Source organism: Crocodylus porosus, unplaced genomic scaffold (assembly GCF_001723895.1).
Source record: "Crocodylus porosus isolate Cpor-Errol unplaced genomic scaffold, CroPor_comp1, whole genome shotgun sequence".
In the NCBI taxonomy this organism is placed as follows: Eukaryota; Metazoa; Chordata; order Crocodylia; family Crocodylidae; genus Crocodylus; species Crocodylus porosus.
In genome coordinates, this window is record NW_017728947.1 from 88,163,744 (window position 1) to 88,183,119 (window position 19,376).

The 19,376-nt window shown below is 41.3% G+C and overlaps 1 protein-coding gene across 2 annotated transcripts in view; it reads right to left on the reverse strand.

Moving 5' to 3' along the window:
• Positions 1–19,376, reverse strand: part of RPS6KA5 (ribosomal protein S6 kinase A5) — a 155,796-nt gene that overhangs the window by 46,750 nt on the left and 89,670 nt on the right. For both annotated transcript variants that reach the window (XM_019552407.1, XM_019552406.1), the window contains exon 6: positions 10,495–10,578. In XM_019552407.1, the coding sequence (XP_019407952.1) occupies positions 10,495–10,578 (84 nt within the window). The remainder of the gene's footprint in view (positions 1–10,494; positions 10,579–19,376) is intronic.

Sequence of the window (19,376 nt, forward strand, 5' to 3'; positions counted from 1 at the left end):
TATGAGGAGAGGCTACGGGACCTGAACCTGTTCAGCCTCCAAAAGAGAAGGCTGAGTGCGGATCTCGTGGCCTGTTATAAACTAGTCATGGGGGATCAGCAGGCATTGGGGGAGTCACTGTTCCCCGGAGCACCACCAGGAGTGACCAGGAATAACAGTCACAAGCTGGCAGAGGATAGGTTTAGGTTAGATATCAGGAGGTGCTACTTCACGGTCAGGGCGGCTAGGGTCTGGAACCAACTTCCAAGAGAAGTGGTGCAGGCTCCTACTCTGGGGGTTTTTAAGAGGAGGTTAGATGAACACCTTGCTGGGGTCATCTGACCCCAGTACTCTTTCCTGCCATGGCAGGGGGTCGGACTAGATGATCTGCTCAGGTCCCTTCCGACCCTAGACACTATGAAACATGAGTAGATGAACTTCATATGTCCTGTGTACATGAGTAGCTGTGTGAGAGGGTGAATGATGAAAGAATGGTAACTATTTGCATGAAAACAGAAGATCTATTTGATTGTGTAAGCAACAAGGTGCCAATGTATACTTTACCAGACAGTAAGCTAATTAAGCTAATTAATAGATGGCTGAAGAACTTGTCTGTGATCAGGTGCAAAGAAGGAGGAATTTTGCATATCCTGCCATTTGAACTACAGAATGCTTCACGGCAAAGATACCAGCTACACAATGACTGGAATGACCTCATTGAAGATGCACTAGAATAACCTAAAGACTGAGCATGGAAAATCCCCAAGGCTGAACAGAATTGAAATTCCTATAAAAAGTAGGATGCAGACAAGCCAATATGGGGAATCCACTCTCTGCAACCTCATGGAGTACAGGCATGCATGCCTGTATATCCCTGCTCATATCCTTAATAAGCCTGGACCCAGCCATCCAGTGCTAATACTGAGCAACATCTTACTGGAGTGGTTTTTGTCTGTGTATGTCTGTATGTATGACTGGTGTGTCTAAGCTTATGTATCTGTTTCATGTAATCAATAAACACAGCATTTTGCCTTATCCCCCTGTTTAAGGTCTTGCTCTTTACTGAGCTATTGGCAATTATAAGTAACATTTTGGTGGAGAATGTGAAGCGGGGTTTATGCGGTTTAATGCTGCACTTATTGATTTGTTTGTCTGTTTAAAGGTGTGCACACTGCCTGGTGGTAGAAGTGCTAGGTACTGGTTACACTGGTCACATTGTGGATTGCTCTGGGCCTTTGAGCTGGGAATCCTGATTGTTGTTTGCCTTGTTTGAATTTATGGCATTTAGGACTCATGGCTTGCTTATGGTCTAAGATTCTGAGATTTTGTTTTTGGGTAACTGATATTAAGCATTAATTATTTAAGACTTACAACTGGTTAGCAGTTTTTGAGTTATCTTTATTGGCTACTACTGGATATTAGGTTGTGCAGAAAATATGTTCAAGAAAAAGGTAGTACAGGAGGGTCATACTGAGAGCCAGGGAACCTTACCCTAAGAACCGTGCAAAAATTTGGGCATAGCCCTTGAACTGAACAGGCAGTAGCAGATGCCTGCACTATTTACTAATTTGAAAGAAAAATTTGAAAAATATGTTGAATTGTATGATAAGCCTCCATATTCCATGAGAAAAGAAGCTGCAGTGATTTGGCTATTATAGGAGGCTTCTACAAATCTCTTCCTTTGCCTGACAAATAGTCAGAAAGAGATGACTCTGTTAAATAAACAACTAGCTCAAGTTTGGAAAGTTTAAGGATAACTTCAACAAGGGCACAAATACACAGGGCATCTTGCAAAGATCCTAAGAAAAGTAAAGTTAGAGAAGAAGAACTTAGAGGAACAAGCAGAAGAAAAAGTTAAGAAAGAACAGAAAAATCATATACTACAGGGGATGGTAAAGACGTTAACTTTGAAGCAGGGATACGCACTTGCCAGTCATCCACTGTGATTCTATCATCAAACATTTAAGGCAGAAATTGGGGTTTGCCAGCCAACAAGTGCCAGCAATAACCATGGAAAGCATTGAACCCTTTGATACTCCAGACTGCTGACACCCAAGAGAGAGGGAACCTCAGAGTGAAGCCTGCATCTTGACCATCTTGACCAGATATACTTTGACTCTGATGGGTCTGAGGGTTGTGCTCGTCTAGAACAAAAGGTATAGGGGCTGGTTCCTAAAAATTCAGTCCAACAATTGGTAACTCTTCCAAGACTCAAGGTAGTAACCTGACTGATTGGGGAATTTGTTGATGCAGAGTAATAATCTGTTCTAGAGGTTAGCTAAGTCTTACAGTAAGGTAGAGCTGTATGATAATTGTGACTAGTTTTGTAAGTGTTGTGCAGCAGATGTTTGTTACTGCTGACTAGAAGACTGTTTGTCTGGGTCAGGCAAAGTAGTGGACATAGTTACATGTTGTGGTCCACTTGGGATTAAGTAAAAACCTCCTGTTGTGTTTGCAATAGGAAGCTAGAGAGCAAAGAAAATCATGTATCTGCTGGAAAGGCTGTGTGAATGAACAGGGTCTTTTGACTCTAAGGTCCTTGGGAATAGTTAGTCTTCTGTGAAGAGGACAAGAGCAGGTATGTGTTTGCTGTGGAGTTTGTAAGGTGTAAGTTACAAGTGCAGGTATGATAAGGCAAAGTGTTATGCAGACAGTGCAGCTTAAAAGATTAACAGAGTTTGAATGCTAAAATGGGTAGGAGGAAAGAGTAAGAAAGCAATCTTAGGAATGACTGCTTGGAGCAGGGAAAAGATGTAGTTGCTTTAAGAAAAAGTTGTAACTTGATCTCAGGGAGTGTCTGAGGCGGCTAAGTAAAATGCCTTCTATTGTTGGTCTGATAGGAAGTCACTAGCAGAGGAGACTAAATTCTGTGCTAGAAACTGTAAATATTTGTAACAGAAGAAAAAGCGTGCAGTAGGTTGTGCTGCAGAAATTGTTGAGGTGTTTTTGCAAAACAGAGAATAAAGCAGTGTTGTGTGTTTGCATGTGCTTGGGTTGCAAGGCAGAGACTACTAGAAGTTTAAAAGTATACTCTTATTGGTAATGGGGGTGAGATGTCCAGAAATAGTGTGGGTATAACATAGGTATCCTAGAAAGGAAGGTGTTAATAGCTATTAAGGTTTTGCTGGGATTGAGTGAATGATAGGATTAACCCAGACAATTAAATGAAGGCATTTCCTGATGTTGGGGTAGAGAAAAAGGTTAAAATGTAACAAGATACAGACAGGTGTCTTAATTGACCCTCCCCCATTAGTGCAGTATAAATATTTAATGGAAACTGAAAGAGGATTATCGCTCATAGTAAGTAGTTTAAGTCAGGAAATGCTAGTACGAATACTTAGTGTGCAACTCCCTGATTTGAAATTTAGTCTGTTCTGAAAGGCAAAGTACCCTGGATTTATAGCAGCTACAGCAGGAGGGATAAAATGATTTCTAATATTGAATTTGGCTAATATAATATTTTGGTTATTTCCTTAGCACAAAGGTGCTGGTATAATTTGAAATTGATATGCATGGGAACAATAGTATTGTGTTTGGTAAAGGTCCCAATTCCAATTTCCAAAATAGTGCAATAAACCATTAAAAATAGCAAAATAAATATAAATAATCTTTGTCAATTAATATATATGTATGTACACAAGAAAAAACACCCCAAGAATTGTTATAATATGTGCATTGTTACTACATGTCAGCACTGTAAAGTGTAAATATGAATAATATGTTAGTGCAAGCTTTCCTTGGCAGGTTTGTGTGTGTTTGTTTTCCCCCCATTCTTTTACAGAAGCTATAGGGTGAAAATCAATCTAGTAACAAAGGTGACTGAAAGACCAAGAGGCTTGTTACCATCAACTGAGTTTTCTTCACCTAAGCCATGGTTTTATCATCGCAGCTAAATTGTTTTGTCTGTCTGTTTTGTGGCATTTGTCTTATTGTGTTGTTTTTGTTTGTTTGAGTGATTAGTTTATTTTAAGTTGGCAAAAGTTTAAATGCATATAAATATCATAAAAATGTGATAAAAATCACTGGTAACATTCTCTCTCTAAAACTGAATTTGTCTGTGGATCGCATGGGGGAGAACACTTCCATCCAGTTTGGATAGGAAAGTTCTTCTAATCTTTGAAACAAAGAACAGCAATTTACATGAAAGTTTTAAGTTGTAAAGTTTACTTGTTTAGCAAAATGGCATTTAAAAAAAAAGGTAATATGTCTATTTAGTAGACAACCTGATAAAATGTTTGTAACGCTATAAAGGAAATCTAATTTGTATTTAGATACCATCTATAACACCAACATATCAGTATTTGTAAAGAAACTATTGATTAAAGCAAAATCCAGAATGGATGGCCCATGAAGTTGGTGATGGACATGAATCAGTTTAATGATGTGGGAGATACCACTGACTACAACGTGTATAAATGGTTGGCACAATTTAAAAAAAGAAGAAAAAAGAAGATTGCAACCCATTTTTATGGAAAATTGATGATCAAGTTATGTATTTATAACTAGGTAAACACAACATACTTTAGATTCCAAGTAAATTGGACTGGTGTGTATCATTAACCATCTTAGTCCAGTGGTATATGAAATACAACTGGGGAAAAGAATCAAAATGGGTACATGCATTTCAGTTAAATTTATTCAGTGGTGTAAAAAATTCAATATATTAAATTTATTTAAAAGCTACAGGATGCCCAATGACATCAATGGACTAAAAAACTAGTGGCTGTTAAACACTGATGAAGAACAAATGTTAATTTGTATTTGTTGTGGGTTTTTTTCTATTTTTAATATATTTTTGTGTCATGATATTTTAACTTGGCTTTGCTTACTGTTTTTGTCTTTTTTAAATAAGATTTATTGGCATATTGTTGTGTCTTATTTTTCTTTTGAGCATTTTAAATCGTGCAAGCATTTTAAAGAAAATCATCCCTGGAGATGGAATGTTTGAATTTCTCTTTAGGAATCAATTGAACTACCTTAAATTATTGATCACAAAACAAATTCACTAATTAGTATAACTATTTCACACCAAGGTTCAGAAATTCTGAGAGTATCAAAACAAGCTAAACAAATTATGATATACCACTGATACGATATTTTCATAGGCTGGGCCCTATCTGGCATGGCAATCTAAATGTTCTGTTACACCCTGTAATCATATTGTTTATATTGTTTGGAATAATGTTCTTTATAATGTGCTATATGTGTCTGTTAAATGAAATTGTTTTATCCAAAACTCCAAGAATTATAATTAGAACCTAAGTATCTATTTGCTCAACAAATATAAAATGTGATGCAATCAAAGGGGGGGAATGTAGTACAAATTTTTGCATATTAGTTATTATGTTTAAATGATAATAGTATTGAACTGAACAACCTCGATGACTGTACGAACTAAAACTCCATTTTGTGCTTGTTTCCTCTTTGACGTGAGTAGATTAACTTTGTACGCCCTGTGTACATGAAAGAGTGTTTTGAGAGGGTGAATGGTTAACTATTTGTATGAAAACAAAAGAAAATCTAATTGATTGTGTAAGCAACAAGGCACCAATGTATAAGTTACCAGACAGTACTTACCAGACAGTACGCTAATTAATGAATGGCTGAAGAACTTGTCTGTGAGGAGGTGCAAAGAAGAAGGAATCCTGCCATTTGAACTACACAATGCATTTGAGAACATAAATGTTTCAAGGCAAAGATATCAACTACACAATGACTGGAATGACCTCACTGAAGATACACTAGAATGACCTGAAGACTGAGCATGGAAAAACCCCAAGGCTGAACATAGACTTGAAATCCCTATAAAAGTGGGATGCAGACAAGCCAAGATGGGGAATCCACTCTCTGCAACCTCATAAAGCACAGGCATGCATGCATGTATACACCACCCCCACCCCACTCATATCCTCAATAAGCCTGAACCCAGCCCAGTGCTAATACTGAGTAACATCTGCTGGTAACTATAACATCTTACTGGACTGTTGTATGTCCATTTGTATGTCCAAGCTTGTGTATCTGTTTCATGTAATCCAATAAACATGGCATTTTGCCTTATCCCCCTTTTTAAGGTCTTGCGCTTAATTTGAGCTATTTGCAATTTTAAGTAACAATGGGGTCCTGTGAGGGGGGCATGTAGGTCCTGCAGCATCGGGGCAAGGGGCAGGCATAGAGACACTCTGGCCAGCTACTACAGTAGCATGACCTGCCCTGCTGTTTTTCAGGGGGGGGCAGGGTTTTGATATTGGGATAACCAGGTATCAAATTGAGCCCACACTGCAAATATGCAGCACAGGAAATGCTTTTTGTTCCCAGTATGCCTCTTGCTATGTCCCCAACTGCTTTGAGACACAGCAAGAGGCACGTGCAGGCTTGTCTGGTTGTGTCCTCTGGGGTTCTTTAAGTTCTAGCAAGCGTATTGGCACATTCCAATCAAAAGCCTTAGCTGTAGTTAAACCAATACTTCTGAGGAAGATGGAAGTAAACCCTCACACCCATAGCAACAAGGGGTCAGGAATTATTTTCTTCCCCTCATGTGGCAACAAGCAAAACCCAGGAGCATGGGAAAAACAGACATCTTCTACTTTTTGCTGCAACCCAGGAACCTCAAACACAACTCCACACATACATTCTGACTGTAAGAACAAACCTCTTTTCAATTCTCCTATCCCCTCTGTAAATTTATCCCAGGCTCTTTAATCTTTTCAAGCCACTGAGGGGGTTTTGCTTCATTCTCCTACTGCTGAGCACAGTCCTCTCTAATTTTTACCTGCTCTGGACTACACAGCTCTTCTCATGATATCCAAGTGATATGTGTAAGAGAGAGTAGTCTCTTGTGCTCCCAAATACTGCTCTCCACAGCACACTGTAGGAACTGCTACTCCTAAATCATCCTTAAGCAATGTTTATCCATCCCCTTCATGAAAACCTCCAGTGAAGGAGATTCCACAACTTTAAGCAGTTGATTCCACTGCTTCATACTCTAACAGTGACATTTTCCCTGATACCCAATTTAAACCTACTTTGCTACAGTAAGTAGGGTATAGAGCAGTGGCTTGAAATTACAGCAAAGGAGAAAAGGTGTTCTCCGTCTTCTTTAAGGCATATGAAAATGCTATTATGTCCCCTCTTATTCACCTTTTCTGCAAGTTACACATGCTTATTTTTCTCTACCTCTCCTTGTATGGCTTGGCTTCCAACTCCTTCACAGCTCTGATCACACACCTTTTGATCTCCAACTGCTCCATGTCCTTTTTAAAATGTGGAGCCCAGAACTACACACAATACTCACTAGAGAATGCCTAGCCAGTGCCTAGTACGGCACTCTTCCCATCTTACACCTAACACTCTTACTCATGCAGCCCCAAACCAATTTCACCTTTTTTTGCTGTTACATCATATTGATGACTCTGTGACGCACCAAGACTCATAGCTCCTCACTAGTGCTGCCATCCAGCAAGTTGTCACCCATTTTGTATTTGTGTTTTTGATAATTCTTCCTTAAGTGCAGCACTTTGCTATTGTCAGCACTGTACTTCACCGTGACTTCCTAGCTCAGCTTCCAGTTGATCAAGATCCTCCTGCGTTCTACTCTTTTTCTCTAATGTGTTTGCAGTCCTTCCTGCTTACATGTTGTCTGCAATATTGCTCAGGAAGCTTTCTATTCTGGCATCCAAACCATTAACAATGAGACTAAACACAATCAAATCCGGAACACACTCCTATGGGTTTTAATCTTCTGCCATTTGAATATCCACTCATTTATAATCAATCTTTGCTCGTGGCTGGCTATTAAACCCCTTGTCTGGCCATCCCATAATAAACTTTTAACCACATTTCTCCAATTTGTTTATGAGAAGCTCATGTAGGACTTTGTCAAAAACCTTACTGAAGTCCTAGTACACTAGATCTAATGTAATTTCTCCATCCAACTAGCTACTTTATCAAGAAAGGAGATAAAATTTGTTTGGCAATATTTATCCTTGGCAAATCCATTCCGACTCCTCATGATCAGGGATCCAGCTTTCTCTGGAAAGCTTACATGCCCCTTACCCCCCCATAGCCCCCTCAGCCCTGAAGGGAGGGAGACCCCAGCTGCTAGGGCTATGGGGCTAAGGACTCAGGTCCACAGCCTCCTGCCCCTGGGTGGAGTGGCGGCTGCTGTGGTGGAGCGAAGCCCAGAGAGGTTGGGGCTGGCTCCCTGCTGCTGCACATGCTCCCGGGGTGAAAGAGGGACCCATGCCCCCTAGATCTGTACGCGGGGTGGGGGCAGGTGTGTGCTGCCTGCTGCGGGCTCAGGCTCCCACCCTACTGCCCTCCATGGTGCCTTCACAGTCCACAGGGTGTGACCTGGTGCTGCAGGGCCCAGTGGGGCTGCACAGAAAAACTGTTTGCCTCTGTGCTGCCCTAGCTAAACATCTCCTGTCTGTGTGGCAGCAGCAGGGGTGGTGGCATGGTGTTGGTGCCGCTCGCGCAGGGGATGGGCTGCCAGCGCAATGCGAAACTCAAAGCAGCAAGTAGCTTTCCTGTGGAGCTCCACTGTTCCCTGCCACACCGGCTTGCATCCACTGGGCTGCAGGGTGGGAGCCCGAGCCTGCAGTGGGAAGCCTACCCCCACCTCTGCCCCACACACAGATTTGGGGGGCATGGGTCCTTCTTGCCCCCTGGGAGCGCATGCAGTGACAAGAAGCCAGGTCCACCCCTCTGCCCCCCGGACAAGTTGCCCACAGCCCCATTCTACTCCCCCTGGGGTCCTGTGGCCACACATTGAGGCTCCTGGCCCCAAGCACTGCCAGACTGGGCAGCAGCCCCAGACCCAGCCCTGCCCAACTCCCTCCCTCCCTATGGTAGCCTCAATTCCCCACCCCCACCACTTACCTGTGGGAGCTGCTCTCCAGGCTGCCTGGAGGCCTGACTATGTTCTTCCCACTTCCCCCAGCCCCTTGCAGGCTGGAACTCTGCCAGCCTGAAGAGAGCTCTATGCAAAAGTGCAAAATCTGTGAGTTTCTCTGCTAAAATGGGAAATCCACTTTCTGCGCTGGTAAAGGGGGAAATCTGTGTTTTTTTCCAACAGAAAGTCTGGATCCCTGCTCATGATGAGCCTTTCCTCTACCAGATGTTTACAAATAGACTTCTTTATAACATGCTCTAGTAACTTCCCAGGTATCAAAGTCAGGCTAACTTGTCTATAATTACCCAGGTCTTCGTGTTGGAACTTCAAAGTTTGCTGAGACTTATATTGTCTAAAAACTGTAAGGAAAAATCTTGTGAGTAAGGATTGCGACCTTATAGATATGTTCAGATTGTAGTTTCAAAGTCTCATTTTGCAGGGAAAAAAGCAAAATTAATTTTTTATGGATTAAGAAATTCTAATGAAAGTGAAATATATAGTTTGAATAAAATTTTAGTCCTGTAAATTTTACTAATATCCTCTCAATGGACTTTATATTCCTCAGCCTATCACTGATTTCCCCTAGTGAGACAGTAGCAAGGAATTGGACACAACTATTTTTAAATGATCCTCATTAAACTGTATTAAAATATGTCTAGTAATGTATTACCAGAATGAATCAAAGCTGTGAAACTAGTTGTTGGAAGGATGAAAAGTTTAAATTCATTTTTAACTTTAAGAAAATATTCATCAGATCTTTGTAGGCCATTATTCTGGTTTGTTTTTCTTTTTTTTTTTTAAACATGAGATACGGTTTAAAATAGGGGTGCTCAACCTTTTGGCCCTGTGGGTCAAATGAATGGCATGGGACCTGTCTACAGGCTAAACTGGACATCATACCCCATGCCTGGATCCAGACCGTGCTCCCCTGCCTGGCCCAACAACTTGGAATCAGAGCCCCAGGACCCTGCACTACCTCTGCCCTACTACATATGCTGAGAGTGTGCTCTAAACCCTTCCCCCCACTGCATGTGCTGGAATCTGGGCCCTAGGACCCTGCGCCACCTCCACCCACTGGGATTAGGGCCTCGGAAAGTCGCACTGCCTCTGCCCAGACCAGTGTACCCGAACCAGGGCCCTAGGACCTTGCTGCCCAGTTGCACATGCCTGGATCAGGGCTCCAAGGCTTCATGCTACCTCTGCCAGCCTCACAGGCTGGAGTTGGGCCCCACACTACCCTACGCAGCAGATTTAGCATGCAGGGCCACAGCCTGCATATGGAGAGTTGCGCAGGCTGGATGACAAGGTGCCACAGGTTAAGCACCCCTGCTAACACCCTTTACATGAAGATAGGTTTACTCAAATCATGAGCCAAGGACAACTGAGATGGTCAACTTTTAAGTTCCTAAATAAGTTCCTAAAAACAACCAGTGGCCTGTCAATGAATATCGGAAAACCTAGCCTATGCAGCTTGATTTAATTTAGAATGATGGTAGAGACGGAAAAGGTTCAATAGTGAAATTAGGTAAGGGAATGTCGCTGGTCATATCATTAACTGTATCTAAGGCTCTAAAAGAGGACTCACTGGGATCAAAATTTTAATAGAAAGCTGGGCAGAAACGCACCTTGTCATGTCCGATATCTCCACCTCTGACAATATCTGGAGCCATGTATTCTATTGTCCCACAAAAGGAATATGCTCTCTCATTCTAAAAAAAACCCAAACAAACAGATTAATATCGATACTGGATAATAATATCCTAAAGTTAAAATCAGTAGTGGACAAGAAATGGCCTGCCTGTATTTGTATCCAAATAATTTGCAGCTGATTATCAAAACCACATTCCACCACATTTAGAGAATTAACAGACAATGCTTGAGAATATTTACTACTTTCTATGTAGGAAATAAAATATTACAGATTTATGTGGCAGTTTTAACATATGCATATGCAAACTAATAAACTTTGGCATTTAAAAGCAAACAGAGGACATTTCTATAGACCTAAAACAGTATACATTTTACTAAATCAGCAGCTACAAGACATTCCTTAAAGATGAACAGGCTTTCTGCAAGCTGAAATATTAATTCTCCACACAGCATGATAAAATATTTATGTTTAATTGAATTATGAATTTTTACAAGATTCCTTACAATTTAGCTAAACTTGATGTACCTATGTTGCTTAACCTTCCAGCCCCACAGGCCAGATGAGTGGTGCAGGACAGGTCTACAGACCAGGTCCCAAGGGCAAGGCTGGTTCCCAAGACAGATCCAGTGTGGGGCCAGTCCCTGGGTGAGACCTTACATGCTGGCCTGGCCCTACATGCCAGATCCAGCTGCAAAGCAACTTCATGTGCCAGCCTGATATGGTACTTGGAGATATGTCATCCAGCCTGCAGGACTCCCTACAGGCCAGATTGAACACCTACTGTACAAGAACCTGTGTTTCTCTCCAAACCAAATCTCTTTCTATAATATACTGTATTCAAAAATGAAGAAAGAGAGAAAGAGGGAGGCAGAGGCATCATTTTAGTTTTATAACACTGAAGTTACTGATTTATGTTCAACCTGGACTGTGTTCACAGGCATGTAAAATACTTCCCTATTAACACCATTTGCCACTGAGGTCAACATAAGGTTATGCTGTACCTTGCTAATGACAAAAGCACATGTGATTGGGCCATGCAACACTGTTCCTCCCTTATCCCACAAGTGTCTAGCATTTTGAGGAATGATCCGGTTAGGTCTTTGAAAAGAAGAGTGTTCAAAAAGGCAGATATTTCAAGAGACAGGTTTACATTTGTAGATTTAGATTTGGAATTCAAAATATGTGCTCTGCAAGGAAAATGAGATTGTGCTATACTAGTGAAAAGAAGCTTCTGAAATAAAAGATACTGCTCAGTGCTTCTATGAGATGTACAAAAAAAAAAAATCAACTTAATATTATTAGACTATTTTTTTTAGAGTATGTACAATGTGACTAGATTCTTTTGTAAAATTCTTATTTTTACCAGATTTAATATAGGTGTCACTTGCTAGAATATTATTAATGGAAACAGCTGAAACAAAGCCACATGGCTGAAAACTAAATTCCTTTCCTCTACTCTCTTAACACTTTCTTTCTGCATTTTACTTGCCATCTTTCTCTTCCAGTATCACTCTTTGTTTCATTGTAATAATCTGTTCCTGTACTTGTTTCTTGCAACTTACCAGTAAAATGTTTTAACTCCTTTCCCTTCTCCCTGAGCAAAAAACCCAAAAACTTAGTTCTAAATACAGTAACATATTTCCTGGTTTCATTTTCCCTTCCATTTCTCAAAAATCATGTTACTTTTTCCTCTTTTCACTAACACAAAGGACAGCACAGCCATTTATAAAAATAAGAACTGAGACTGATATATCAAAAAGTGGCATGTGAAAAATCAGTGTATGCTGTCTGAATTTAGTCAGATCAAAGTATAGCAAACTGCCATGCAAAATAGTTTTTTTAATATAAACTGTATAATGAAAGTGAGTTCTTAGATGGTAGAGTATCAAGGAATAAATTAGGCCATCTTGTATGAGCATACAGACTGGTACAGCAGTACCGTAGTGATTTGAGGCACCAAGTACTATAAAAAGATCTTCTGTACAAAATAAGACCTGTTAAAATATTTTTCAAAGTTTTATGAACTTATATTGGTATATCTGAGGAACAATTAACACACTCTTAACTAATTAAAAGGACAATAAATAGTTAAAACTTGTAACTTGTTTTTGGGATGTCTTCTTGAAACCTGGATACACAATAGATTTCCTTTAATAATTTGCTTTGTACCATATGCCAAAATTTTTTTTTTTTAAAAAGGACAAATAATTACATTAAAATTAAAAAAATTAAATGATTTCTTCTATTATTTAATTTCTAAAATTCAAGTTCCTGGTTCTACATGTTTTCACTTCGCAAATAATGCTAAAGCACTTCCAAAGCAATTTGAGGCTAAAAATATTGATATTTTATCATTTTAAATATTTTTCTGAAATTACTTATGAAAGCATGTTAGATTACCTTTGAAGTACAGCTTATAAAGTGATTTGAAATACCAATATGTATTAAATAGAAGTCTCTTTGAAGTAACAGCCAGAACCATATAGTTTTTATAGAAGCCTCCACCGAGGCATTATAACATCTGAATGCTGGACATCTTGCCCCTCCAAAATGGTCTGAAGAGACAGGGTTAGATGCTTAAGTCCCTATACAATCAGTGGAAATAGGAAGGCATCTCCAAAGAGCAATCCAGAGTACTAAGGTGCTGAGCAGGGAGGTATGTAGAGCAAACCAACAAAGAAATGCTAGGCATATGAAATGTGCCTACGGTTCTGCTCCTCCTTGGCGCTTAATAACCTCTATCATCTCAAGATCAAGGGTGCCCAGAAGAGAGACATTTATCTGATCAAAACACCTGGCGCACAGCTGTATTCAGTTCAGTACAAAAGTAAAGCACCCCAATGTCACTCTCAAGTGTGGGAAAGCAACGCTTAAAGAAACATTTTATTTTGTTGTTATACATCTCTTTTCCAGTGAGAAATGAAAAAGCAAGTACCACAAACTGAAAGAATTTTGTTTGATTTCAAAAGATTTTTTTTTTTGTTATAGATTGTCTTTGGACTTGAAACATTTGGCAACAAGTGTGCAGAAAGTCATAATCAATTTGAATTTTGTAACTAAAATATGTAAATGGAAAGTGTAGAAAGAAAAACTGACCTTGTTAGCTGGAAAATTACAACATGCACAATTTCAGAACACTTATCCAAACATTAAAGTTCAATTTAAATGTAAAATGGTCTCTATAAAATTAGCAGTAAAATAAAAATGCTGTCATCCCAAACATTTATTTTGTTATTTGGGAAACTGAAACACACAAAAATGAATTAAATAACTAAGTAGATTTCCTTTAAAATACTACTTTACTTTGTTAAGTAAAGCTTAAAGAACAATCCTTAAGTAGTTCTTAAAGATAAAAGGATTTGATTGATTATCTGAAGTATACTTGGTGCAGCTAAATTTCAACCAAAGGATTCTTCAGAAATTTTCACTGAAAATTATTTTGAGTATACAGTATTAGATGTTAATTAGTCTAGCTGCCTGACTTATCACAAAGGATTTTTCTGTGACTTTTTAATTACTATACTTTTGTTCTGAACTAATTAGGGTCGCTACACACAAAATGTGACACAAATCTGTACCTTATAATTATGACACCTACCATATGCCCCACCATACACTGAAATTTAAATCCTGCCCCCTTTCAGAGCTTCTGCAACACACTCTTTATTATTCTTTTCCAATATGGTTGGTTTATTACTTATATTAGGAAATGGCAGTTTTGTAAAGGGTTTTATAGTAAAGGACAGTTAAATTGATTATGGGAGTCACATCTTCCTATAGTGGCAGAGCTGCACTACAGTATATGGTTTCCTGTGTAGACTCATTACTGACACAAACAGCAAATTCACCATAGTACATTGGGCTTCTCTGGGTATTCCAGATACCAAGGACCAAAATGATCATCATATTAAAACTGATGTTGCCAAGAAATGCACAGCACTACCAGCAGCATCTAGAGCTAATTGTAAAGAAATGTTCAGTATTAACTGACATTATATGATTAGAATCCAAAGCTGTTCTGCTTGTTCCTGTTCCAGTTTATCAATAATGGCTGTAAATAGGTTGTAATAAAGAAAAAAAATCTATCTTAAGCACATAATAGCTAGACATCACTACAGATGTGCCTAATAATAATTTTATGAAAGAACAGGCCAAGCCGGTTCTGGTCCTTTCCAGCCAAGGTAATGTTAGTGTAATGCTGCTTTTCTTTGCATTCGTTTCTTTGCAGCAACGAGAAAACTTGGCAGGAGCACAGAGAGGAGACAACTACACTTATATACGTACTGGAGACATGAATAATTAATGACAGCACAAAAGCAAGCTCGATTTTTGCCTACTGCTTACATTAGAACAAACACTGGTTAACTGTACATTTGTTAAGAACATTATAACCACTTAAGTACATGGCATTTTTGCCCCTGCTGTCTATTTTGTAATGCAAATGTACTCCATTTACAAGCCTTACTGAAACTAACTGGCAGTAAGGAAACTGGCAGCTTTCAATTTCAAGCATGCAGCTATAAAACAGACACTTCTGCACAGAACAAGAAGTTGAAGTCCCTGCCAGTGATTTGCAAGTAGTTGTTTAAATTAACTGAGATCAATCATTAATCATCACTGGCAAGGTAACAATAGCAATTTTCAAGTTTCTTTGTGATTCATTGATAATTTAAAAACCAAAAACAAGCTGTTATTTAAAGGCCTAGGGCTGAAAACACGTATTTCATAGCATAGTCCTTGCTCTGAAAAGAGACCATTCTTGAAAATCTTATGAGCTACTGAAAGATCATATGTTCATTTGTATTCAATAGCTTTGTTAGCTGAGGTTGGGCTATTTCATCTTTCTTAAAATATGTAAACACAATTACGTAGAATGTTGTAAGATGTATAGAAACAGAAACTTTTGTCCTCTAGAATATAAAAACTGAAGTTCAGTGTTTAGAATAACATTAAGATAAAATATTTTAACTTGAATCTTTTAAATTTTTAATTGGTTAATAAACGAGTTTTATATTTTACATATACATATTTAAAAGATTCAGCTTAGAGTGCATCTTTCCAAATATTCTTCCAGCAGACTTACAGAATAAATAAGTAATGAAAGGTCATCACTTAAGAGAACATAAAATTTATTTTTAGCAAATTCTTTATATTTCTTGAATACAGCTAGTTACCATACAAGTTTTTCTAGTGCTTAGCACTACTGGGCCTGATCCATCACTAGGACCTTTTAGCACTTCCTTAAGTAATCAAAGAACATAGTCTCTCACATATTGTATTTTTAAAAGAAACACAATTTAAAAGTTTATTATATGTCTTAGCTGTGTCTTAAAAATCTCAGAGTTGTGCTGCTTTCAGATAGAATTTTGAATTCTGTTTTTACATGATAATTCTTAAACAGAAAAACCACTAGAGACTATATCCCAGTATTCACTTCCTTCATCAGCAACATGGTGACAATCAAAATGTTTCCATGCTTCCTGGAAGTCACAATGATTCTCTAACTCTTCAAGAGCATCTGCCTTCCTTTGTATTTTGGTAAATGTGTTCAACAATTTCATTATATCACTGCTAAACAGTTTTTCAAAAAATTTATCTGATTTTTATTTGTTACTATAACAACTACTCTTGTACTGTATGGATGCCCTGCAAATATCAGAAAAAGCAAACCTGGACAGGTCCACTGTTGTTATTATATACTACATGCATTTGCACATTTTCAAGCAGAAGTGTATTGATAACACTGTGAGGTTTACTAGCCCATACACACACATTTTGAGCCTAAATTTAACTTAATTACAGAAGTACAGAGAGAAATTTCATAGACATTAGGGGTGGAAGGGACCTCAGAAGATAGAGTCCAGCCCCCAACCCGAAGGTCAGGAAGTCAGCTGGGGTAATAGGATCCAAGCAAGATAAGTATCCAATTTACTCTTGAAGGCGTTCAATGTAGATGCTTGAACCACCTCCGATAGCAGGCTGTTCTAGACCTTGGGGGTTTGGACAGTAAAGAAATTCTCCCTTATGTCCAGCTTGAAACAGTCTCGCAGTAGTTTATGACCGTTCGACCTCATCATCCCTTGGGGCGCTCTGGTGAACAAACCAGATCCTGGTGGTCACCCCTGATAATCTTATAGGTGGCCATCAGATCACCCCTGAGCCTGCACTCTTCCAAGCTAAAGAGCCCCACGGCTCTCAGCCTGTCATCGTAAGGTCTGTTTTCCTCACCTCTGATCATGCGCGTGGCTCTCCTCTGTAACCTCTCAAGCTTCTCCACATCCTTTTTGAATTATGGAGCCCAAAACCGGACGCAGTACTCCAGCTGCGGCCTCACCAAGCCGAGTACAAGGGGAGAATGGCATCCCAGGATTTGCTTGAGAAGCATCTATGGATCTAAGCCAGCGTTTTGGTTGCCTTACTAGCCGCAGCATCTCACTGCAGGCCCATGTTCATCTTGTGGTTAATGATGACCCCCAAGTCTCTTTCTTCCATAGTGCTAACCAGCGTAGCACTGCCGAGCCTATAAGGATGCTGCAGGTTTTTCTTCCCAAAGTGGAAAACCTTGCATTTTTCGGTGTTAAACACCATCAAGTTCTTCTCTGCCCATTTGCTGAGCCTGTCCAGGTCAGCCTGGATCACCTGCCTTTCTTCTGGCGTGGATGCTTTGCCCCAAAGTTTGGTGTCATCGGTGAACTTGGCCAGTCCACTCCTGACTCCAATGTCCACATCATGAATGAAGATGTTGAATAATATGGGTCCAAGGACAGAGTCTTGAGGGACCCCACTGGTCACAGGGCATCATGATGAGTGACTGCCATCAGTTACAACCCTCTGGGTCCAACCACGGAGCCAATTTCCCAGCTAGTGGATCGTGGTGGAGCCAGGGCTCCAACTGGCCAGTTTTGCCAAGAGGTGATCATGGGATACCAGATCAAAGGCTTTTCTGAAGTCAAGGACTTCCGTGTTGCTGACTGACTTGCCAGCTTTATGGCAGATGGTGAAGGTGATCAGCTCATGGTTGCTGTCACTCAACTTCCCATTGATCACTAGGTCACCAATTAGGTCATCCCCAGTAGGCAGCAGCCAGTACCAGGTTGAGCAGTGCTTTACTTCTTGCTGGCCTGTAGACTTCTTGAGTCAGGTAGAGATCATCCACACACGATAGGAAGCTTTGCGACCGCTTGGATTTTGCTGAGTGATTCTCCTATAAGATGTCCGGGTAATTGAAGTCACCCATGACAACCAAGGTCCTGGAGCATGCAGCCTCAGCCTGTTTGCAGGCAAACTCCTGGACAAGCTCTTGACTTTGGGTGGGAGGTCTGTAGTAGACTCCCACCGTTGTGTCCCCTGTTCCGTGTTCCCCACAGATTTTAACCCAGAGGGTCTCCAGTTGTCCACCCTGGTTGCCAACATCAGTTTGCAGGGACACATAGCTTTCCTTAACATAGAGAACTACACCGCCTCCCCTCTTATCTACACAATCCCTCCTGTACAGGGTATAGCCATCTATACCCATGGTCCAGTCATGGGTGGAGTCCCACCAGGTCTTCGTTATCCCTATGACTTCGTAATTATTTGCATTAAGCAGGAGGACGAGCTCCTCCTGCTTATTCCCCAAGCTCCTGGCATTTGTGTACAGGCAGGCAAGTGTCCCCTTGGGGGCTCTTTCCTTGCCCACAGATTGTACCAGGGCTGGGGCAGGGGTGGGCTCCCTTAAGTGCCTTGGCCTGCTAGCTCTGCAATGGTCACTCAGTGGGCCAGCAGTGGCAGTAGTCCCCCTGTTCCCCAGCGGGCTTAAAGCCTGGTGGAGCAGGTCAACCAGTCTGGCTGAGAAGAGCCTCCTCCCCAGGGGAGAGAGGTGGAGGCCATCTCTTCCCAGCAGCTCGCTGCCTGTCTCTCCGAAGAGCAGGCTGTGGTCATGGAAGCCAAAGCCTTCCCAATGATACCAGCGCCGCAGTCTTTCGTTGACTACGTGGATCCTCCTCTCCCTCCTCAGCCCATACCCTGAGACTGGGAGGATCGAAGAGAACACCACCTGTGCCCCCAGACCCTTTAGCCCCGCTCCCAAATCCCTGTAGCACATCATGACCTGGCTGGGAGTGCTCCGAGCTGTGTCATTGGTGCCCACATGAATAAGGAGCATGGGATAGTGATCTGTGGGCTGAAGGAGCTTAGGGATCCTGTCCGCAATGTCTCAGATGTGGGCCCCCGAGAAGCAGCAGACTTCCTGGGCTAAGGGGTCAGGGCGGCAGATTACCCCCTCGGTCCCCCGCAGGATGGAGTTTCCCACAAAAAACACCTTAGATTTTGTCTTGGAGAGAGCGAGGGCAGTAGCTGCAGTTGAGCCTGTGTTGCCTGCAGGAGCTGGCAACTCAGCAGGCTCTGCTGGAGCAGCAAGAGGTGCGTACCTGTTGCTAAGCTCCAGCAGGGCAGGGGCCTTGGTGTGGTAGGCCTTAGGGCCCTTGACCACCTTGGTCCATGCCCCTGACTGGACAGACTGGGAGGTCCCAGAGTCCTCCTTGTCCTGGAGGGAGACTGTGGTCTACCCTCTGGCTCCCAGGGAAGAAGGGCCTGGCAGTAGAAGTCTATCTCCTGCTCACAGTCCCTAATGGCATGCAGTCTCTGGACTGCAGCCTGAAGCTCCTCCAGCTGGCGTGTCAGAGACCCCAAAAGGGAGCAGACCTCTCAAGGGGAGGTGGCCATGCTCCCGGGCCCTATAGCCTGAAAAAGGGACAGGCAGCCCCCGCAGCCAAGAGCCAGAGGCTCCATCTGCATGGAGCCTGGAACCATGGGCTCTGTCTGGGTGGCCATCTCTGAGGTGCCAGAGGTGGGGGGGCCACAGAGCCCGAGGGGACC